The sequence below is a fragment of the Canis lupus genome, chromosome 31, assembly GCF_003254725.2.
Source record: "Canis lupus dingo isolate Sandy chromosome 31, ASM325472v2, whole genome shotgun sequence".
Lineage (NCBI taxonomy): Eukaryota > Metazoa > Chordata > Mammalia > Carnivora > Canidae > Canis > Canis lupus.
In genome coordinates, this window is record NC_064273.1 from 38,116,283 (window position 1) to 38,139,359 (window position 23,077).

At 54.2% G+C, this 23,077-nt stretch overlaps 2 protein-coding genes across 2 annotated transcripts; both read right to left on the bottom strand.

Moving 5' to 3' along the window:
* Positions 1 to 375: 375 nt before the first annotated feature.
* On the bottom strand, positions 376 to 7,374 carry LOC112669256 (thrombospondin-type laminin G domain and EAR repeat-containing protein). Its single transcript, XM_049104705.1, has 6 exons — positions 7,336 to 7,374; positions 6,528 to 6,766; positions 4,443 to 4,533; positions 2,962 to 3,118; positions 1,313 to 1,444; positions 376 to 641 (listed from the first exon to the last, which is right to left on the bottom strand). The coding sequence occupies exons 1-6, from the start codon at positions 7,372 to 7,374 to the stop codon at positions 376 to 378; spliced, it is 924 nt and encodes a 307-aa protein (XP_048960662.1).
* A 466-nt stretch (positions 7,375 to 7,840) lies between these two features.
* LOC112669257 (kielin/chordin-like protein) lies at positions 7,841 to 17,338 on the bottom strand. Its single transcript, XM_049104706.1, has 4 exons — positions 16,619 to 17,338; positions 16,421 to 16,576; positions 15,647 to 15,783; positions 7,841 to 9,104 (listed from the first exon to the last, which is right to left on the bottom strand). The coding sequence occupies exons 1-4, from the start codon at positions 17,336 to 17,338 to the stop codon at positions 7,841 to 7,843; spliced, it is 2,277 nt and encodes a 758-aa protein (XP_048960663.1).
* Between the last annotated feature and the right edge of the window lie 5,739 nt (positions 17,339 to 23,077).

Consider the following 23,077-nt stretch of genomic DNA (forward strand, 5'->3'; position numbering starts at 1 on the left):
CGCTCGGGAACGGTCGTGCCTCCTATTTTGTAGGAAACCAGACTTCACGTCCTGGACTTAGAGGCCCCGCTAAGTGACTGTGAAAGCTGCTTAGAACCGGAGCAGGACTTTGAAACCACGAGAAATACTTTCCCGACTACACGAGCAGAGCCAACGTCTGGACTCGGGGTTTTTCCAAGATAAAAAGGATTGAGAGGAGGAGGCTAGAGGGCAGCCCGGGTGGCTCAGCGGCTTAGCGCCGCCTGCAGCCCGGAGCATGATCCTGGGGTCCCAGGATCGAGTCCCACGTCCGGCTCCCTGCATGGAGCCTGCTTCTCCCTCCGCCTGTGGCTCTGCCTCTCTCTGTGTGTCTCTCTTGAATGAATAAATAAAATCTTAAAAAAAAAAAAAGAAAGTGGCTGAAAGCAGACTTGCCTTTTTCCCGATGGTGAAATGTCGCCAGGACTGCGCTTGGTGCGTGCGAATGTTCTGGTACGAGGCGAACTTTCCGTCCGTCCACTTGTAGATGGCGGACGTGGCCTTCCGGTTGGCGGCTGCGACGAAGAGCCCGGCCTCGGGGATGGCAAAGACCTCGATGCCCAGCGTCTCCGAGCTGGTGAACAGGCTCTGGTACTCCTCCACATAGTCCAGCTTTTCCTTGGCTGGTGAGAGAACCGTGCAGCCCCGGTCACACCGCCCGGAACGGAGGCCGCCGGCCGTCGGGGAGCGCGACCCAGGCCCCAGGCCCCGAGCCCCGAGCCCCGAGCCCCGAGCCCGAGCCCGAGCCCCGAGGCCGCGGCCCTGGCCCCCGTCGGGGGTCTCCGGACGGCGAGCTTGCCCCGAGCGCGTCTCACCCGCACACAGAGGCCGGCAGAGGGGCCCTAGCGCCTGCGCGGGTGTGGGGTGTGCAGAGGCCCCGTGACATGACGGGGTGGCCTGGGTCCCTCCTCCATGCTTCCCACGCTCACTGCTTGGTGCCCGAGGGACTGGGCTCCAGGCAGGTGAGCAGCGCTGCAGGCGGCTCCTGAACCCCGCGGGCGAGGGTCCCGAGCACCCTTGTCCCCACGCGGGAAGGCCCCGCGGGACGCACTCGGGAATGACGATCTCCAGCATCTGAGATCCCAGGGGCACACGCGGTGCCACGAGGCTGCCCCCTCGGGGCCTCGGGGACTCGACCCGGACGAGGGGAGCGCAACAAGCCTGCCCCCCACGTGCCGTGCCCAGAGGACACACGATCCAATGAAATTGTGCGCGGGCCTGCTGTCCTGGGGGGCCGCTCCCTATTCCCAGGTAACCCTGACTCCCGGGCCGGGGAGCCCGCCGCCCGCCTCACCTGCTAACACGGAGACCCACTCGCTGCCCACACACAGGAACAGCCCCTTCCGGCTGGCGTCAAACCAGAACTGGGCGTCCTCCGCTTTGGTGCACGGGGGCCGGGACCCCAGCGTCACCTTCAAGTCGGTTTCTGGGGGGAGACAAGGAGGGTCCAGAGTACAGGAGCTGGGCGGTGGCCCCTGGCCCAGGCGGTCCTGCCTTTGCCTCTGCGTGCGGGGCCCATGAGGACACACGGGTCTCCACGTGGCCCCGGGGAGGGAGCGAGGCCCCCGCACAGTGGGACGGACGGTGCGAGGCCTCCCTGCTGCCTCCCCCCCACTGTGGACCACGGCCCTCCTTCCGTTGGAAAATCCTTGGCCAGGGGCACCTGGGAGCCTCAGTGGTTGAGCGTCTGCCTTCAGCTCAGGGCGTGACCTCGGGGTCCTGGGATCGAGTCCTGCATCGGGTTCCCTGCAGGGAGCCTGCTTCTCCCTCTGCCTGTGTGTGTGTCTCTCTCTGTGTGTCTCAGGAATAAATAAATAAAATCTTTAAAAACAAAAAGGAAACAAGAAAAGCTTTGGCCGTTATACAGCTGCCCTGCCCTCCTCTCAGACCGGTCACTCTGTGGTGCCAGTTTACCTAAGCTTGGTGGTTGCCCAGTTCTTGGCGTCTGACCCCGTCCTCTGGTGGTCACACCTCCCCTAGGGCCAGGCCCACTCATCCTGAAGATGCTGCGCAGCCGACTTACAGCGACGTGGGTGCTGCACCCGACGGCCAGCGCTGTGACCAGAGCACCTGGGCCGGATGCAGCGCCCAGTGGAGGCCTGGGCTCGCACTCCTGCCTCCTGCCTCCTGGAGGAACTGGACAGATGTGGCAAATTCCCATTTAGGGCCTGAAAATTTTCTCTGTGTGGGGAAATTCTCTTCCTCTGTGTCTCTTCTTTTACTTAAAGATGATTCAAAATTGTACTGTTAACTAAGGAATCATTCAAAATCGTACTTTTGCTATAAAATTATTCAAAGTGTCATGACAATAAACTGCATCAATTTGTAGACCATTTTCTCCAAGGTTTATTTATTTTAGGGAGAAAGAGAGAGAGAGCGTGAGCACACATGGGAGCAGGGGGAAGGGAAGGAGGGAGAGAGAGAACCCCAGACTCCCCACTGAGCACAGAGCCTGATGCAGGCCTCAGTCCCACGACCCTGAGATCACGACCTGACCTGAAATCAAGAGTCGGCTGCTGAACCGACTGAGCCACCGAGGCGCCCCAGTCTCTAGCCTCTCCAACGTGAGCACATAAAGAGCAGCAGCCGGTGCTTCTGGAGTTTGGAAGCCACCCCAGGACTGGACCGTGAGGGCCGACGCCCTTGAGGGGCTCCCCTGAGCGGGGAAGCATGGCCAGGAGGCCCGGGAGGGGCGGGCTGAGGGGTGGTGGGAGAGATTCGGCTGCTCCAGGGGCTGCATAAATTACATAAATTACATAATCGGTCCAAACTGTGACTTAACGTGGAGAACCCGCAAGCACACACTAAGGAGAGCCGCGAGGGCACCCTCGGAGGTCAGTTGGATAATCACCCCCGTCTTTGCTACCAGGGGAGGTCGGAAAGTGACAAAGCTCTTGGGGTCTGCCGTCAGTGCGGGGCAGTGGGTGGCTTTGACCTACTAACCATAGGGGTATTTCAGCACCTCATTATCTTCTGGCCTCCCCGAGGGACCTTGCAGGACAGGGGGGATGGACAGGACAGCCAGCTCGGCACTCCTGCAGGGACAGAGCCTCGGGGTGGCGTCTGAGCCGGGCAGCAACACCAGCTGCCTCACCAGGCCCTGCAGAGAGAGGGACAGCGTGTTTAGAACCTCACCTCCAGAGAGGACCTGGGCCACTGGGCTCACTCAGCCTGTCCAGAGCCTGGGGGCCAGGCGGGAATGGGGATGAGGGTCTAGCCACCTCGAGAGCTACGAGAGAAGAGTCTGCTCATTGGCTGTGGGGGTGGGGAGCACTGGAGCAAGGGCAGAGAACTATACACCGTTCTAAGGTAATGTGGTCACAGAAGGGGTTTTCCCTGTGAACCAACCTCGGGTGACTGGGCTGCATTGCTCATCCATCCATCTGTCCATCTGTCTGTCCATCCACCCACCATCCATCCACCACTCATTTATATGTCCATCCATCTGTCACTCACTCATCCATCCATGTGTCCATCCATCTAACCCATCCATCCATCCACCATATGTCCATCCATCATTCATCCATCCATCCATATGTCCATCCATCCCTCCATCTATCCTTCCATCTGCCACTCATCCATCCATCCATCCATCCATCCATCCATCCATCCATCCATCCACTATGTCTATTCATCACTCATTCATCCATCCATCTGTCCATCCATCCATCAATCCATCCATCACTCACTCATCCATCCATGTGTCCATCTAACCCATCCATCCATCCATCCATCCATCCATCTACCCATCCATTCACCATATGCACATCCACTCACTCATCCATCCATCCATCCATCCATCCATCCATCCCTCTTCTGTATGTTCACCCACCCACCCATTCAATCATCCATCACTCACTCATCCATATGTCCACCCGCGCACCCCTCCAGCTACCCATCTATCCATCCACCCAAGCGCGCCATCCATAAATATTCACCAAGCACCTGCCATGTATCAGGCATGGAGCTAGGCACTGGACAGAGCAGGGAACAAGAGCCCCTACACTCATGCAACAAGGTCCTTCACTTGCACTCTAGGGGAGAGATAGGAAATGAGCAAATGCACAGCTGGTCTGAGGGCCGTCAGGGCTACGGGGGAGAAGACAACCAGGGGAGGGGCTGAGTACAAGTCTCATCTTCTCTAAGTGGCAGGAGAAGGTGTCCATGGAAGGGGACATGGAGCAGGGCCCTGAGGGTGTAGGGTGTGAGCTGCGCTGGCAGTGGGGCGAGTATGCCAGGAAGAAAGAACATGGGGAAATGTGCCTGGCAAGAACGGGGCCCTAGTGTACCCCAGGGCTCCTGGTCCTGCGTGGCACGCACACCCATCTTTTGAATCAGAGCGTGAGGACACCAGGCCTGTAGTGACAGCCCCTCTGTGAGCGCTGCTGTTGGGAGGCCAGACAGGCAGCCCCTTCCTTCCTTACCGTGAACAGGCCTTTGGTCCTCTTCCGGCTGCCGATGAAGAATCGGGCTCCTCGCACCGACAGGGTGGCCGGGAAGGGCACGTCGGCCATTCTGAAAACAGTTGAATTTGGTTTTAGGGCCGTAGGGAGCAGGGTCACGGCCCGTTTACACAGAAAAGGACAGGGAGAAGCAGCACGTGAGGGGTCTCAGTTTCCCGGGGCGACTGTAACAAACTACACGCTCATCGTCTGGGCTCAGACGGCAGGTGGTCCAGGGATCTGGAGGCCAGAAGGGTGAGATCAAGGTGTTGCAGGGCCGTGCTCCCGCTGGAGGCTCCGGGGGAGGTTTATCTCGGCTTTTCCAACTTTTGGGGGTTTCTGGTCTTCCCTGGCTATAGCACGCGTCACCCTCCCCCCCACCCCCCACTGCCTCTGTCTTCACGTGGCCCTCTCTGTGCCTCTCCTCCTCTTATAAGGACCCCAGACTCTGGACCAGGTCCTGCCCTACTCCAGTACGACCTCAGCTTCACCTGATCACACCTGCAAGGACGCCGTCTCCAAGCAAGGTCCCATTCCCTGGTTCTGGGGGACCTGCATCTGAGGGATGCTCCTTGCCCCAGGACAAGAGTCTTCTGCAAAAGTGTGGCTGCAGAGTGGCTCCTCCATCTCTCGGGAACCTCAGATGGCTCAGACTGGCATTGGGTCCCCCGCCTGCCCACCCTCCACCAAGCCTGGGGGGCACAGATGACGTCTGGTGAGGAGGGATCCTTGCTGGTGGCCTGGGAAGTGTTGGAAGATGTGGCCGGAGCTGGGTCTTGACTCGGACATGGAAGCTGAACACTTGGGGTGGGGGGGCACGGTGGGCACATGCTGGAAGGGACGTCCTGGCCGGAGCCTCTGGAGCTGATGAACCAGACATGTGCTTTCTCCTACTGTCCCCTCCTGCTCCTCGGTGCCATATCCTCCCGTAAGATCACCTGCTCCTTCCGGGCTTGCGTCTGGCTGCAGCTGGCCATGGTGAGGCCAATCCTGACCGCCATCCCAGGATCCCCTGTGCTGCCACCAGAGCTCTGATCACAGGGGTGCCCTCCGTGGCTCCCACAAGGCCTGGAAGCCTGACCGCAGGGCCCGGGTTCCTCCTTGGCCACCAGTGGCTGCAGCCCTGGTTCCTTCCGTCCCCTTCCTTGGCCCCTGCACGTCCCCATCAGAGAGCCTTCCCCCTGCTGGGTCCCCACTGTCATCACCCGGCAAAGGCCCTGATGTACTTGAGGGCATGGGGGGGTGGCGCTTGTAGTAGAGACTTATTTAAACGAAGTGTATGACTGTCAAGGATTTTTTTTTATTATGGAGTCAGTTCCATGGTAACAAAGCAGAGTGAGAGTCTGCCTTTGCAAATAATATTTGGAATAATGATCGATTTTATGTAAGCTGGACAATTTCTGATTAAAAAAAAAAAAAGAAAAAGAGTCTCCAGCCCCACTGAGCCAGGATGGAAGCTGAGGGCGACAGGGGTCATCACTCCGTGACGGGGCTGTGGGGACCCATGCGCCCTGGTCCAGCCTGGCGACCAGGTGACGGCGGGACAGGGTATGGACTCAGGCTTCTGGGGCTGGGTCGAAGTTACCGGATAGATTGTTCTGCACCCCATTATGTCACTCCGTCAACCCAGACAAGCAAACTGAGTCTTAAGTCAAGGGATGTGTTGAAAATGGCACAGCAGGAGCTGGGTTCGAGTAAAGACTTCATCTTGGCGCTGGTGCCTGAGCTTTGTGACCTTCCTCTGCGGCCTGTCATGATGGTGACCACATGCTGCAGGGCACATTTCCCCCGCCACGTCCAGTGCCCTCAGCTTGGGCACCTGCATCGGCCCCCCCACCCGCCGCGGCCCTTCCGGAGGACGGTCTGGTCCCCGACCCTGCTGACGACCCCACACTCCTGCCTCAGGGATGCCCCCGACAGCTGTTGGCCCACAGGCCCGAGCGCCCCGGTGCACACTGCACGACGCCAGCCGCAGCCGGGCCAGCCGCCCTGCACCGCCGCCCGGGGCCGCATCTTGGCAGGTGGCCCCCGGCCCCCTTGGCCTGCCCGCCGCATCCTGCCACCTACATGTCCACCGGGAGGCCACAGTCCGTGGTGAGGGAGAAGGAGCTTTCCGACACGGCCAAGACCAGCGTGTGCCACTGGCTGTCCATCAGGGTGGGACTGCGGAAAGTCACTCGCGTTTGCCAGGCTCCCGCCGCGTCCTGGCTCAGGAAGAGGAAGTGCAGCCGGGTGGGCGAGTACCGCAGGCCGAGCAGCAGGGCATCGGGCTCCTCCGCCACCACAGTGAACAGGTATTCGTTCTTCTGAAAGAGAGCATGGGGCAGGGGAGGCTGGACAGGTGAGGGAGGGGCAGGGGAGAGACAGGGAGGGGAGGCTAGGCAGGGGAGGCCTGAGAGAGGGGGAGGGGAGAGGGGGGAGAGGAGGCTGGACAGGGGAGGCTGGGCAGGGGAGGGGGGAAGGGGAGGCTGGGCAGGGGAGGGGAGGCTGGGCAGGTGATGGTGGGGGGGGGCTGGGCAGGAGACAGAAGGGGAGGGGAGGCTGGGCAGGGGAGAGAGAGGGGAGGGTAGGCTGGGCAAGGAAGAGAGGGGGAGGGGAGGCTGGGCAAGGGAGGGTGGGCAGGGGAGGAGGGTCAGGGGAGACTGGGCAGGAGAGGGAGGGGTAGAGGAGGCAGGGGGAGAAGAAGCTGGGCAGGGGAGGGAGGGGCAGGGGAGGCTGGGCAGGTGATAACCAGAGAGGAGTCTGGGCAGGGGAGAAGAGGGGAGGGGAGGCTAGGCCCGGGAGGGAGGGACAGGGGAGGGCGAGGAGGGGAGGCAGGGCAGGGCCCACCACAGTGACAAGGTCAGTGCAGCCCTGAAGGGCTGAGGTAGAAAACAGTGCGGGGGCCCTGGAAACGGTGACAGGAAGAGGCCATATGACCCAGCCGCCCTCCCTCGCTGAAGGCCGGCAGTAGGCTCTGGGGGACACGAGGCAGCGACACGGCCGGGACCCACCCGCAGAGCAGCCCAGGTACACGCAGACTTCCCGGGGCGCCTGCGGCTACTCGGCCTCAGCCAGGAAGCCCCAGCGTCCACACGGTCACCCCCGTGAGAGTCAGATAAAAGGAAGCAGGTCAGCTGGTGAAGTGAGTTTATTGGGGTACTTGAGAGGGACCCACAGGTTGGAGGGCAAGGCCAGGTGACCAGAGCAGAGGAACTGGGAGGGAAGGCAGGTGACCCAGGGTAGGTAGAGGTGCGTCCCGGGAGCAGGAGCCCCGGAGAGCCACGGGGTCAGCGTTCTTAGGAGGAAGGTGGTGAAGTCAGCTCAGGAGAGTGGACACCTGGGAAGGCCACCGTCCCTGGGTGGGGCCTGAGCTGAGCACCCCGGAGAAACGTGCCCCATCAGCAGGAGCACCCGGGACGGCACAGCAGGGACACACTGGAGGCCTGGGGGCAGAAGCTGGGCTGGCAGGGGGAGGAGGGGGCATAGCAGGCAGGCCTGCACACTGGGCGGCAGAGGAGGGACACGCAGGAGGAGGGTCTGCAGGGGTTGGGCTGGCAGCAGGGGGAGGCCTGGCAGCAGACGGGTTTGCAGCAGACGGGGGTGCAGCAGACAGGGGTGCAGCACATGGGCTTGCAGCACACGGGGGTGCAGCAGACAGGCTTGCAGCAGACAGACACACAGCTGTCTTCCTGGCAGGGGGAGGAGCTGCAGCAGGAGGGCTGGCAGCTAGATTGCTGGCAGCAGGGGGAGGCTGAGCAAGGGGATGCCTCACAGCACACGGGCTTGCAGCAGACAGGGGTGCAGCAGACGGGCTTGCAGCAGACGGGGGTGCAGCACACGGGCTTGCAGCAGACGGGGGTGCAGCACACGGGCTTGCAGCAGACAGACACACCGCAGCCCTCCTGGCAGGGGGAGCAGCTGCCGCACGAGGGCTGGCAGGAGCCGGGGCAGGCTGGTGGGCAGGGGCTGGACCCGCAGCTCGCAGGGGTGCAGAGGAGGGTCAGGCAGGAGGCTGGGGCGCAGCAGGGGGGCTCGCAGTAGCTCTCGGGACAGTCGTCCACCTGCCAGGAGGGGTCGGGGCAGGAGTCGCCGGAGCCGGGCAGGCAGACGCGGCCACCGTAGCTCAGGTCGCTGGAGCAGACGGACAGGGTGGAGGCGGCCATGGTGTGGGTGCTGGGGCGGGGTGTGGGTGCGGGTGAGTGTGTGGGTGCGGGTGTGGGTGTGAGTGTGCGAGGTGCTGGGCCGGCGGCTTTTATACGGCCCTGGCGCGTGCTGTCCAGCGACAGGCTCCCGAGACTTCCCCTTCCTCGTTGGTGTTTTGCCCGAGTCCTGCGAGTGCTTATTATTCTGCTGTATTTACAGGAAGGATTTGCTGCCCTAAAAATGCCCGTCGGGGCCGAGGACCCCAAACAGCCGGGGGCACCGGGGGCCCGGGAGTCGCGGGTCGTGTAGCCGCTGAGGCCGCCCTCCGGGTGGGGACAGTTGCCCGCGGGCCCCGAGGGCCACATTCTCCATGAGGGCCACAGGGTGCTCATGAGCTGCGGGGCGTCCCCTGCACCCACGGAGGGCGCCCGGTGGCCAGGGCAGTCAGGGGCGGATGAGGGGCTCCCAGGTGGGATGTTGAGGCCACGAGGGGAGTGGATGATGTCGTCCAAATCCAGCCTTCATCAGGAGATTTCCAGAAAGATCCGCCACGGGGAACAATTCTCTGAACAGAGGGAAATGGGGTCTCCAGATGGGGACCGCTGAGCAGACGTGGGATGAGGTGCAGGGAACGTGCGGGTCGAGGCCCGCTGCTGAATCCCAACATCCCAGCCACCCGAGCACCCCAGGTGCTTCCAGAGAGATCGGCACCGCACGGCAACCCTGCGACCGGGGGAGGTGAGTTCAATTCTGGGTCCCCGGAGCCAACCAGGGGACCTTGCGACACTACAGCTGTTCTGGAAACTGCCTGGCGTGCAGCACCTGGGAAAGCATCGGGACCACTGGGCCGGTAAAACTCAACCAGCAAAAACTAAGAGAAGTAGAACATAAAAGATAATCGAGAGAAAAAAAAAAATCTGCCAAAAGCTTGCGGTCCTCAGCTTCTCCAGGGAGAGGAGTTTTGCCCGCGTGACCTCCCCGAGGCAAGCAGGTGCTCCCGTCCGCCGTCCTCCCCCCACAGGGGATGCGCTGGCAGGTGCGCAGCGCTGAGACCTGGCGGACGCCCAAGGCTGCCACGTGCCACGCCGAAGTCCCCTTGCGTCCCCGTCCCTCCACCCCAGGCCCCTGCAAGCCCTGACTCCTTCACTACAGTTAGGTCTTTTCCAGAAAGTCACCTACATCCGGTGCGCAGCCGCCTGGGGCTGCTTCCTTCACTGGAGGGGCAGGCGCTTGGGCGGGACTCGGCCTCCCGCAGGGACCCACCATGATCCCGCCATCCTGTCGTGGGAAGGACGTTTCCTGCGCCTCCCGTGCTTGCGGGTATGAACACAGCTGCTGCCACGCGCGCAGGCGTTTACCCGGCTGGAGCGTCTGTTTGTCCTGAATACACACCCGGGGGTGGCACAGATGGGCCACAGGGAGGCCGTGTTGGATGTGACACGAAACGGCCCAACTCTTTTGCAGGTGCCTCTGCCGTTTGCACCCTCACCCACGGCGCAGGGCAGTTCCGCGCCTCTGCATCCTTGCCGGCCCTGGACGTGCCAGGTTTTTAAAATTATTCAATATCAGCCATTGGTGTCGGTGGCATCTTCCCGGATTTAGTTTGCGATGCCCTGATGCCCAATGCCGAGCCGAGATTCCTTACCACGCTACTTGCCCCCATGTGTCCCCAGGGGTGTGAGACACTGCAGTCCCCCGGCGCTGTTCGAGCGCCCCACTCCCCGCGTCCCCGCCAGCGCCGGGCGTGGTCAGGCTTGTCCCCGGTGGCCCTTCTGAGAGGCGTCTAAGGGTGTCTCGCTGCGGCTTCAGTTTGCATCTCCCTGATGAGGAATGGTGTTGGGCCTCTTTTTCACGTGCGTATTTGCCATCTCCTGCGTCTTTTGCGCGTTTCTTCAAAGTGCAGGCCTCGTCCTTTCTTAGGTGTCCTTGACATTGCATTTTGAGAGCTCTTTCCGCATTTTGGAACATGAGTACAGTTGACCCTCGAATAACGTGGGAGTGTAGGGTGCCAACCGCCTCGAGCCCTGACTGCCCAGAAACGAAACTGCTAACAGCGTCCTGTGGACCCGAAGCCCTACTGACAACGCAGAGTCCATGGACACATCGACTCGTGAGCTAGAGAAGAAAATGTTCCTACAAAAGTCAGCAGGAAGAGAAAACACATGCACGGAAGGACTTGTATTTCCCGGAAACACCGCGTCTGAGTGGGCAGCAGCCGTCCACACCCGTGTTGCTCAAGGGTCAGCTGTACTTTGCTCAGATGTGACTTGCAAGTATTTTCTGCAACTCCGTGGCTTCTCTCTCCACGCTCTTTACAGCGTGGTTTGAAGAGCAAAATGGCTTAATATTGGTAAAGACCAACTTATCAATTTTCTTCTTTTTCAGACCAAGCTTTTGGTTTTAAGCCTAAGAACTCTGCTCAACACAGAGATTTCACAAGGATTTCCTCTAGTGTTTTCTTCTAAATGCTTAAAATGCTTACATTTTACATTTAGGTCTATGATCATTTTTATTGAATTTTTATACTAAGTGTGAGGTATGGGTCAAGTCTCCTTTCTCTGTTTTTTTGTTTGTTTGTTTGTTTTGTTTGTTTTTTTTTTTTTGCATTTGGGAAGTCCAGTTGTTCCCAGTACACTTCTGTCTTTAACTTGACTTTGCGTTTCTGTCAAAAATCAGCTGACTGTATTCATGGGGATCTATGTGTCTATTCTGTTTCATTAGTCTACGTAATTATATCCCTTTGCCAACATCACGTTGTCTTGATTACTGTAACTTTATAGGAAATCTTGAAGTCAAGTGGCGAAGTCTTCCAACTTTGTTCTTCATTTTCAAATGATGTGGATACTTGAGCTCCTTTGCCTTTCCAAATAATTTTTTTTTCTTTCCAAATAATTTTAGAGTTAGCTTGCTCATATGGACGGGAAGCTCCTACCGGATGTGGATTGGGATTGCCTTGAACCTTTTATAGACCAGGCTGGAGGTCACTGACACCAGAACAATATTCCAACCTGTGAACATGGTCTAGCTCTCCATTTACGTACAGCTTGTTAAATTTCTCTCATCAGTACTTTGATAGTCCTCATATGTCCATATTCTCTGAGATGTATACCTCAGTTTTTACCATTTATTCTATTGCAAATCACACCTTTAAGCAACATTTTTCAATTCCAATTATTTGTTGCTACTATATAGAAATGCACTTAATTTTAATTATTTTAGACTTGCACACTTCAACCTTGCTAAACTCTCTGATAGTTCTGGGAGATTTGTGTGGATTCTTGGGGATATTCCAGGTGCACAGTCATATCCTCTGTGAATAGAGAGCATTGTATTCTTTTTTAAGATTCTATTTATTAATTCATGAGAGACAGAGAGAGAGAGAGCAGAGACAGAGGCAGAAGGAGAATCAGGCTCCATGCAGGGACCCTGATGTGGCACTTGATCCCAGGAACCCGGGATCATGCCCCGGGCTGAAGGCAGGTGCTAAACTGGTGAGCCACCCACGGATCCCTGAGACCATCGTATTTCTTAATTTCTGACATGTATGCCTTTTATTTCTTTTTCTTGCTTGTTGCATGGATAGGACTTCGGAATGATGTTGAGTAGGAGCAGTGAGAAAGGACGTCTGTATCCTCTTCCTCATCTTTAGAGGAAAGCTCTCAGTCTTTTACAGCTAGGCATGGTGTTGGCTGTAAGTTTTCTTTTCTTTTTCTTTCCTTTTTTGTCTGTAAGTTTTCAACAGATGCCTTATATCAGGTTCACAGTTGTTTTTTTTTTTTTTCCAATTAATCCTTGTTCACTTTAGTCTTTTTTTAAAAAAGATTAAACAAGGTGGAAGAGTCCCCCATTCATTCTATGAGGTTTACATTACCCTGATAACAAGCCAGTCAAAGACATGATAAGAACAGAAAACCACAAACCAATATCCCCCATGAACAATGATGCAAAAGACCTCAACAAGATACCAGCAAACTGAATTCAGCAGCATAGTCAAAGGATTATATGCAACAACCAAAAAGTTGTATCGACTTCTGGAATTCAAGGACGGTTCCACATATGAAAATCAGTCAATAGAAAACCCCACATTCGCAGAGTAAAGAAGAAAGTACACGATCCTCTCAACTGATACAAAAAAAGCATCTGACAAAATTCAAGACTCTTTCATGGTCAAAACACTCAACAAATTAGTAATAGAAGGAACTATCTCAACATAATAAAATATATATGTGAAAACCCCACAGCACACACACACTCAATGGGTAAAGACAGCTTTTCTTCTAAGATCAAAAACAACACAGGATGCCCACTTTTCCTGTGTCTAATCACCACAGTACTGGAGGCTCTAGGAGAGTAGTTAGACAATAAAATAAATAAAAGCAGTCTAAATTAGAAAGGAAAAAATGAAATCACCTCTGTTCACAGATGCTATGATCTTATATGTAGGAAATCCTAAAGACCTGTTAGCACTAGGAATGAATTCAGAAAGATGGCAGGATACAAAGTCAATGCACAAAAATCAGTTGCATTTCTATACACCTATAATGAACAGCCCAAAAAGGAAATTATAAAAACAATTCCACTTACCATTGCATCCAAAAAGAATAAAATAAAGGGAATTAACCACGGAGGCAAAAGCCTGGATGATGAAACCTAAAAAACGTTGCTGACAGATGGTAAAGAAGACATGATTCAATGGGAAGACATTCCATGTTCACAGGTTGGAAGGCTCAGGATTGCTAAGACGTCAATACTACCCAAAGCAATCTACGGACGTGATACAATTGCTTTGAAATCTCAATGATTTTTTTTAAGATTTTTATTTATTTATTCATGAGAGAGACAGAGAGAGAGAGAGAGAGAGAGGCAGAGGGAGAAACAGGCTCCATGCAGGGAGCCAGAAGCGGAACTCGATCCCGGGTCTCCAGAATCACACCCTGGGCTGAAGGTGGCGCTAAACTGCTGAGCCACCCAGGCTGCCCTCAATGATGTTTTTACAGAAACATTAAACCCCTCAAACTCACATGGAATCTCTGTATAGTCAGAACAATTCTGAAAAAACAAGGCCAGAGGACATACACTTCCTGATTTCAAAGGCACAAAGCTACAATAATTAACACAGGGTGGTACTGGCATAAAACGGGCGGCCATGTAAACTAATGGAATAGCATAGAGTCCAGAAATAAACCTTCACATTCAGGTCAAATCATTTTTCACAAGGGTACCAAGTCCATTCGATGGAGGAAGGACAGTCTTTTCAAAAAACGGTGCCAGGAAAACTGACTATCCACATGCAAGAGAATGAAAGGCCCCTACCTCACACCACACACAAAAATGAACTCAAAACAGATCCATGACACAAATGGAAGACCTAAAACTATAAAACTCTTGGAAGAAAACAAAAACACAGGATGAAGGCTTCACAACACTGGGTTCCACAGTGATGTCCTGGATATGATAGCAAGGCACAGCAACATAAAAAATAAAAAACTTGGAGTTCACGAAAATTTTAAATATTTTCGCCTCAAAAGACAATACCAATGGAGAATAAAACATAACCCAGAGAAATGGGAGAAAACATTTGAAAATCACGTTCCGTTAAGGGATTCATATCTAAAATGTTCAGAGAATTCCCAACACTCAATAACAAAAAGCCAAACCACCCCATTCAGAAACAAGCAGTGGACTTGAATAGACGTTTTTCCAAAGACGTACAAGGTATGTGACCAATGAGCAGATGAAAAGATACTCAACATCGCTCATCATTAGAGACATGCGCATCAAAAGTCCAATGAGAAGCCACCCATTTTACACCCATTAGGATAAATATATAATATTTATGTAAATATTATCACAACGAGGAGATAGTGTATATGATATATATGCAAGAAGAAGATAGCAAGTGTTGATGAGGATGTGGAGAAATTGAAGCCCTTTGGGGTTGTGAGTGGGAACGTGAACTGGCCACGGCCACTATGGAAATTAGTACGGTGGTTCTTCAAAAGATGAACAGTAGAATTACCACACGGTCCAGCACTTATACGGGCATTTGCTCAAGAGAACTGGAAGCAGGCCTTCAAGGAGATCTCTGACAGCCGTGGTCACAGCGGCATCATTCACAAGAGCTAGAGTCGAGCGGCCCAAGCGTCCACCGAGGGATGAGTAGAGAAGCAAACGCGGTCCCGCCCGCGGAACAGTGTTCAGCCTTAAAGAGGAAGCGAGTCTGACTCCAATGTGGGTGAGGCATGAGGACCTCGAGGCCGGAGACACAGGGCAGTCACAGAGAGACAACTAGGACGTGACCCCCCTTCTCTGAGGTGCTTCGGGAACAGAGGAGTGAGGGTGCGTGACAGGGGCGGCGGGAGGGGTGATGGCGAGTCTGTGTCCCACGGGGACGCGGCTTCATTTTCCCAAGAATGGAAGAGTCTGGGGGACCGGCGGCGGGATGGTCGCCCCACGTCAAGAACGTGCTTAGCACCCCTGAACTGTATGCTTGAAGACGGTTAAGAGGGTAGATGTGGTGTTACGTGCATTTGGCATCAATAGAGACAAATTTTAAAAAAGAAGAATAAGAGGAAGGGAGCGTTCACACCGTGAAGAGACGCAGAGGAAATTTACACACCCCGGCGGGAATAAAAAATCCACCCACGGAGTCCCCGCGCTGTCTGTGCATCCTGCCCTAGGAGGTCCCTGGAAGGACCCAGGGTGGAGACGCTACGCCAACAGGTGCCGCGGGCTGCACCGGAAGGGTGGGGTGGGGCACAGAGCGACCCCGGACTGTGACGGGGACCCCAGACCCAAACACTGGCTGCCTGTGCCTCCCCCAGTGCCCAAGGCCATCTGTGAACTTGAGGGTGCCCGGAGCTCCGCTGGGGTGGCCCTCCTGCATGGGGCCAGAAATATTCTCCAGGGGGTGAGAGCCCCAACGGCGATAAGCACCTTGTGCTTTTCCTTCCCCGCTGTGGTTGTCCCGTGCTCCTCGGGTCCTGAACCTGACACGCTGGCTTCAGGGTCTTGTCAGGGCTCTGGGTTGGCCCAGGTGGGAAGGTATCCAGTCCTATTACCCCATCTTGGCAGCAACCTGCATCCCACAGCCTGCCACCTCTCCAGGGGATGAGAACAGCACTCGGGAGGACCCCAGGCCCCCAGGAGCTGTGCTGCCCGCAGCCCCAAGGCCGGCTGTCTGGGCCGCTTTGCCCAGCTGGGGTGGTGGGTGGAGATGGGCCCCGGCCCGGCGCCGCAGGCCTCGCCCCATGTGCAGGTGGCCAGGCTCCGGAGCCCCGGGGACGCATGTGGTGCCCAGCAGCCCTGACCATCCTACGCCAGGGCGGGAGACCCACCCCGCAGCCCTGACCAGAGCAGTTGGGCCCTACCCTTGGGGACCTCTCATCCTTACTCCCAGAGATGTTTAGGCAGGACGAGACCACTGTCAGGTCCAAACCCGGGCACCCCACCCCCGTGAGAGTCAGATGAAAGGAAGCAGGTCAGCGGGTGAAGTGAGTTTATTGGGGTCTGGAGAGGTGCCAACAGGTCGGAGGGTGAGGCCAGGTGACCAGAGCCGAGCAGAAGAACTGGGAGGGAAGGCAGGTGACCCAGTGCAGGTGGAGGTGTGTCCCGGGGGCAGGAGCCCCGGAGAGCCGCAGGGTCAGCGTTCTTAGGAGGGAGGAGGTGAAGTCAGCTCAGGAGAGTGGACACCCAGGGGGACCCCGTCTTGGGTGGGGGCAGCTACCTAGCACAGGTAAGGGCTGGGCTGAGGGGTGGCCGGGAGGCCCAGCATCCTTGGGTTGGGACCTGAGCTCAGAGCCCCAGGGTCACGTGTCCCATCAGCGGGAGCACACGGGACGGCACAGCAGGGACACGCTGGAGGCCTGGGGGCGGCAGATGGGCTGGCATAGGGAGGGGGATGCACAGCAGGCAGGTCTGTACACGGGGCGGCAGAGGAGGGACACGCAGGAAGAGGGTCTGCAGGGGCTGGCCTGGCAGCAGAGGGAGGCCTGGCAGCAGACGGGTTTGCAGCAGACAGGGGTGCAGCAGACGGGCTTGCAGCAGACAGGGGTACAACAAACTGGCTTGCAGCAGACAGACACACAGCTGTCTTCCTGGCAGGGGGAGGAGCTGCAGCAGGAGGGCTGGCAGCTAGACTGCTGGCAGCAGGGGGAGGCTGAGCAAGGGGATGCTTCACAGCAGACGGGCTTGTAGCAGACAGGGGTGTAACACACGGGCTTACAGCAGACAGGGGTGCAGCAGACGGGCTTGCAGCAGACAGGGGTGCAGCAGACGGGCTTGCAACAGACAGACACACAGCTGTCTTCCTGGCAGGGGGAGGAGCTGCAGCAGGAGGGCTGGCAGCTAGACTGCTGGCAGCAGGGGGAGGCTGAGCAAGGGGATGCTTCACAGCAGACGGGCTTGCAGCAGACCGGGGTGCAGCAGACGGGCTTGCAGCAGACGGGGGTGCAGCACACGGGCTTGCAGCAGACAGACACACCGCAGCCCTCCTGGCAGGGGGAGCAGCTGCCGCATGAGGGCTGGCAGGAGCCGGGGCAGGCTGGCGGGCAGGAGCTGGACCCGCAGCTCGCAGCGGTGCAGAGGAGGGTCAGGCAGGAGGCCGGGGCGCAGCAGGGGGGCTCGCAGTAGCTCTCGGGACAGTCGTCCACCTGCCAGGAGGGGTCGGGGCAGGAGTCGCCGGAGCCGGGCAGGCAGACGCGGCCACCGTAGCTCAGGTCGCTGGAGCAGACGGACAGGGTGGAGGCGGCCATGGTGTGGGTGCTGGGGCGGGGTGTGGGTGCCTGTGAGTGTGTGGGTGCGGGTGTGCGTGTGAGTGTGCGAGGTGCTGGTCCGGCGGCCTTTATATGGCCCTGGCGCGTGCTGTCCAGCGACAGGCTCCCGAGACTTCCCCTTCCTCGTTGGTGTTTTGCCCGAGTCCTGCGAGTGCTTATTATTCTGCTGTATTTACAGGAAGGACTTTGCTGCCCTAAAAATGCCCGTGGGAGTCGAGGACCCCGAGGGTGTCCGTCTGGAGCAAACAGCCGGGGGCACTGGGGGCACCGGGGGCCCTGAGTCGCGGGCCGTGTAGCCGCCAAGGCCGCCCTCCGGGTGGGGGACGGTTGCCCGTGGGCCCTGAGGGCCACAGCCTCCATGAGGGCCATGGGGTGCCAGTGAGCTGCGGGGTGTCCCCTGCACTCACGGAGGGCGCCCGGTGGCAAGGGTGGTCGGGGGCTGATGAGGGGCTCGCAGGTGGGATGTGGAGGCCGCAAGGGGAGTGGATGATGTCCAAATCCAGCCTTCATCAGGAGATTTCCAGAAAGATCCGCCACGGGGAACAATTCTCCGAACAGAGGGAAATGGGGTCTCCAGATGGGGACAGCTGAGCAGACGTGGGATGAGGTGCAGGGAACGTGCGGGTCGAGGCCCGCTGCTGAATCCCAACATCCCAGCCACCCGAGCGCCCCAGGTGCTTCCAGAGAGATCGGCACCGCACGGCAACCCTGGGACCAGGGGAGGTGAGTTCAGTTCTGGGTCCCCGGAGCCATCCAGGGTCCTGAAGGTAAAGCCCTTGGGACACTACAGCTGTTCTGGAAACTGCCTGGCGTGCACCGCCCGGAAAGCATCAGGACCACTGGGCCGGTAAAACTCAACCAGCAAAAACGAAGAGAAGTAGAACATAAAAGATAATCGAGAGAAAAAAAAAATCTGCCAAAAACTTGCGGTCCTCAGCTTCTTCAGGGAGAGGAGTTTTGCCCGCGTGACCTCCCCGAGGCGAGCAGGTGCTCCCGTCCGCCGTCCTCCCCCCACAGGGGACGCGCTGGCAGGTGCGCAGCGCTGAGACCTGGCGGACGCCCAAGGCCGCCACGTGCCCGCCGAAGTCCCCTTGCGTCTCCGACCCTCCACACCAGCCCCCATGCGCGGCACAGGGCAGTTCCGCGCCTCTGCATCCTTGCCGGCCCTGGACGTGCCAGGTTTTTAAAATTACTGAATATCAGCCATTGGTGTGCGGTGGCATCTTCCCGGATTTAGTTTGCGATGCCCTGATGCCCAATGCCGAGCCGAGATTCCTTACCACGCTACTTGCCCCCATGTGTCCCCAGGGGTGTGAGACACTGCAGTCCCCCGGCGCTGTTCGAGCGCCCCACTCCCCGCGTCCCCGCCAGCGCCGGGCGTGGTCAGGCTTGTCCCCGGTGGCCCTTCTGAGAGGCGTCTAAGGGTGTCTCGCTGCGGCTTCAGTTTGCATCTCCCTGATGAGGAATGGTGTTGGGCCTCTTTTTCACGTGCGTATTTGCCATCTCCTGCGTCTTTTGCGCGTTTCTTCAAAGTGCAGGCCTCGTCCTTTCTTAGGTGTCCTTGACATTGCATTTTGAGAGCTCTTTCCGCATTTTGGAACATGAGTACAGTTGACCCTCGAATAACGTGGGAGTGTAGGGTGCCAACCGCCTCGAGCCCTGACTGCCCAGAAACGAAACTGCTAACAGCGTCCTGTGGACCCGAAGCCCTACTGACAACGCAGAGTCCATGGACACATCGACTCGTGAGCTAGAGAAGAAAATGTTCGTACAAAAGTCAGCAGGAAGAGAAAACACATGCACGGAAGGACATGTATTTCCCGGAAACACCGCGTCTGAGTGGGCAGTAGCTGTCCACACCCGTGTTGCTCAAGGGTCAGCTGTACTTTGCTCAGATGTGACTTGCAAATATTTTCTGCAACTCCGTGGCTTCTCTCTCCACGCTCTTCACAGCGTGGTTTGAAGAGCAAAATGGCTTAATATTGGTAAAGACCAACTTATCAATTTTCTTCTTTTTCAGACCAAGCTTTTGGTTTTAAGCCTAAGAACTCTGCTCAACACAGAGATTTCACAAGGATTTCCTCTAGTGTTTTCTTCTAAATGCTTAAAATGCTTACATTTTACATTTAGGTCTATGATCATTTTTATTGAATTTTTATACTAAGTCTGAGGTATGGGTCAAGTCTCCTTTCTCTGTTTTTTTTTGTTTGTTTGTTTTTTGTTTTTTTGCATTTGGGAAGTCCAGTTGTTCCCAGTACACTTCTGTCTTTAACTTGACTTTGGGTTTCTGTCAAAAATCAGCTGACTGTATTCATGGGGATCTATGTGTCTATTCTGTTTCATTAGTCTACGTAATTATATCCCTTTGCCAACATCACGTCGTCTTGATTACTGTAACTTTATAGGAAATCTTGAAGTCAAGTGGCGAAGTCTTCCAACTTTGTTCTTCATTTTCAAATGATGTGGATACTTGAGCTCCTTTGCCTTTCCAAATAATTTTAGAGTTAGCTTGCTCATATGGACGGGAAGCTCCTACCGGATGTGGATCGGGATTGCCTTGAACCTATTATAGACCAGGCTGGAGGTCACTGACACCATAACAATATTCCAACCTGTGAACATGGTCTAGCTCTCCATTTACTTACAGCTTGTTAAACTTCTCTCATCAGTACTTTGATAGTCCTCATATGTCCATATTCTCTGAGATGTATACCTCAGTTTTCACCATTTATTCTATTGCAAATCACACCTTTAAGCAACATTTTTCAATTCCAAATATTTGTTGCTACTATATAGAAATGCACTTAATTTTAATTATTTTAGACTTGCACACTTCAACCTTGCTAAACTCTCTGATAGTTCTGGGAGATTTGTGTGGATTCTTGGGGATTTTCCATGTGGACAGTCATGTCCTCTGTGAATAGAGAGCATTGTATTTTTTTTTTAATTTTTATTTATTTATGATAGTCACAGAGAGAGAAAGAGAGGCAGAGACACAGGCAGAGAGAAGCAGGCTCCATGCACCGGGAGCCGACGTGGGAATCGATCCAAGAGCATTGTATTCTTTTTTAAGATTCTATTTATTAATTCATGAGAGACAGAGACAGAGACAGAGCAGATTCTATTTATTAATTCATGAGAGACAGAGAGAGACAGAGGCAGAAGGAGAATCAGGCTCCATGCAGGGACCCTGATGTGGCACTTGATCCCAGGAACCCAGGATCCTGCCCCGGGCTGAAGGCAGGTGCTAAACTGGTGAGCCACCCACGGATCCCTGAGACCATCGTATTTCTTAATTTCTGACATGTATGCCTTTTATTTCTTTTTCTTGCTTGTTGCATGGATAGGACTTCGGAATGATGTTGAGTAGGAGCAGTGAGAAAGGACGTCTGTATCCTCTTCCTCATCTTTAGAGGAAAGCTCTCAGTCTTTTACAGCTAGGCATGGTGTTGGCTGTAAGTTTTCTTTTCTTTTTGCTTTTCTTTTATTGTCTGTAAGTTTTCAACAGATGCCTTATATCAGGTTCACAGTTTTTTTTTTTTTTTTACCAATTAATCCTTGTTCACTTTAGTCTTTTTTTAAAAAAGATTAAACAAGGTGGAAGAGTCCCCCATTCATTCTATGAGGTTTACATTACCCTGATAACAAAGCCAGTCAAAGACATGATAAGAACAGAAAACCACAAACCAATACCCTCATGAACAATGATGCAAAAGACCTCAACAAGATACCAGCAAACTGAATTCAGCAGCATAGGCAAAGGATTATATGCAACAACCAAAAAGTTGTATCGACTTCTGGAATTCAAGGACGGTTCCACATATGAAATTCAGTCAATAGAAAACCCCACATTTCCAGAGTAAAGAAGAAAGTACACGATCCTCTCAACTGATACAGAAAAAGCATCTGGCAAAATTCAAGACTCTTTCATGGTCAAAACACTCAACAAATTAGTAATAGAAGGAGCTATCTCAACATAATAAAATATGTATGTGAAAACCCCACAGCACACACACACTCAATGGGTAAAGACAGCTTTTTTTCTAAGATCAAAAACAACACAGGATGCCCACTTTTCCTGCTTCTAATCACCACAGTACTGGAGGCTCTAGGAGAGTAGTTAGACAATAAAATAAATAAAAGCAGTCTAAATTAGAAAGGAAAAAAAAATCACCTCTGTTCACAGATGCTATGATCTTATATGTAGGAAATCCTAAAGACCTGTTAGCACTAGGAATGAATTCAGAAAGATGGCAGGATACAAAGTCAACACACAAAAATCAGTTGCATTTCTATACACTAATAATGAACAGCCCAAAAAGGAAATTATAAAAACAATTCCACTTACCATTGCATCCAAAAAGAATAAAATAAAGGGAATTAACCACGGAGGCAAAAGCCTGGGTGATGAAACCTAAAAAACGTTGCTGACAGTTGGTAAAGAAGACATGATTCAATGGGAAGACATTCCATGTTCACAGGTTGGAAGGCTCAGGATTGCTAAGACGTCAATACTACCCAAAGCAATCTACGGACGTGATACAATTGCTATTGAAATCTCAATGATTTTTTTTAAGATTTTTATTTATTTATTCATGAGAGAGACAGGGAGAGAGAGAGAGAGAGAGGCAGAGGGAGAAACAGGCTCCATGCAAGGAGCCAGAAGCGGAACTCGATCCCGGGTCTCCAGGATCACACCCTGGGCTGAAGGTGGCGCTAAACTGCTGAGCCACCCAGGCTGCCCTCAATGATGTTTTTACAGAAACATTAAACCCCTCAAACTCACATGGAATCTCTGTATAGTCAGAACAATTCTGAAAAAACAAGGCCAGAGGACATACACTTCCTGATTTCAAAGGCACAAAGCTACAATAATTAACACAGGGTGGTAAAGGCATAAAACGGGCGGCCATGTAAACTAATGGAATAGCATAGAGTCCAGAAATAAACCTTCACATTCAGGTCAAATCATTTTTCACAAGGATACCAAGTCCATTCAATGGAGGAAGGACAGTCTTTTCAAAAAATGGTGCCAGGAAAACTGACTATCCGAAAGGCCCCTACCTCACACCACACACAAAAATGAACTCAAAACGGATCCATGACACAAATGGAAGACCTAAAATTATAAAACTCTTGGAAGAAAACAAAAACACAGGATGAAGGCTTCACAACACTGGGTTCCACAGTGATGTCCTGGATATGATAGCAAGGCACAGCAACATAAAAAATAAAAAACTTGGAGTTCACGAAAATTTTAAATATTTTCGCCTCAAAAGACAATACCAATGGAGAATAAAACGTAACCCAGAGAAATGGGAGAAAACATTTGAAAATCACGTTCCGTTAAGGGATTCATATCTAAAATGTTTAGAGAATTCCCAAAACTCAATAACAAAAAGCCAAACCACCCCATTCAGAAACAAGCAGTGGACTTGAATAGACATTTTTCCAAAGACATACAAGGTATGTGACCAATGAGCAGATGAAAAGATGCTTAACATCGCTCATCATTAGAGAAATGTGCATCAAAAGTCCAATGAGAAGCCACCCATTTTACACCCATTAAGATAAATATATAATATTTATGTAAATATTATCACAACGAGGAGATAGTGTATATGATATATATGCAAGGAGAAGACAGGAAGTGTTGATGAGGATGTGGAGAAATTGAAGCCCTTGGGGGTTGTGAGTGGGAACGTGAACTGGCCACGG

Coding starts and splice junctions, on each gene's coding strand:
- LOC112669256 (XM_049104705.1), bottom strand. CDS start 7,374: ATGGCCTCTTCCTGTCACCGTTTCCAGGGCCCCCGCACT. Junction 6,767..7,335: donor GTTTCCAGGGCCCCCGCACT/GTTTTCTACCTC, acceptor GCTCTCTTTCAG/AAGAACGAATACCTGTTCAC. Junction 642..1,312: donor GTGGGTCTCCGTGTTAGCAG/GTGAGGCGGGCG, acceptor TTCTCTCACCAG/CCAAGGAAAAGCTGGACTAT.
- LOC112669257 (XM_049104706.1), bottom strand. CDS start 17,338: ATGGCCGCCTCCACCCTGTCCGTCTGCTCCAGCGACCTGAGCTACGGT. Junction 16,577..16,618: donor CCCCTGTCTGCTGCAAGCCC/GTCTGCTGCACC, acceptor GTCTGCTGCCAG/GCCTCCCTCTGCTGCCAGGC. Junction 9,105..15,646: donor CAGGTTGCTGCCAAGATGGG/GTAATAGGACTG, acceptor CTCCTGATGAAG/GCTGGATTTGGACGACATCA.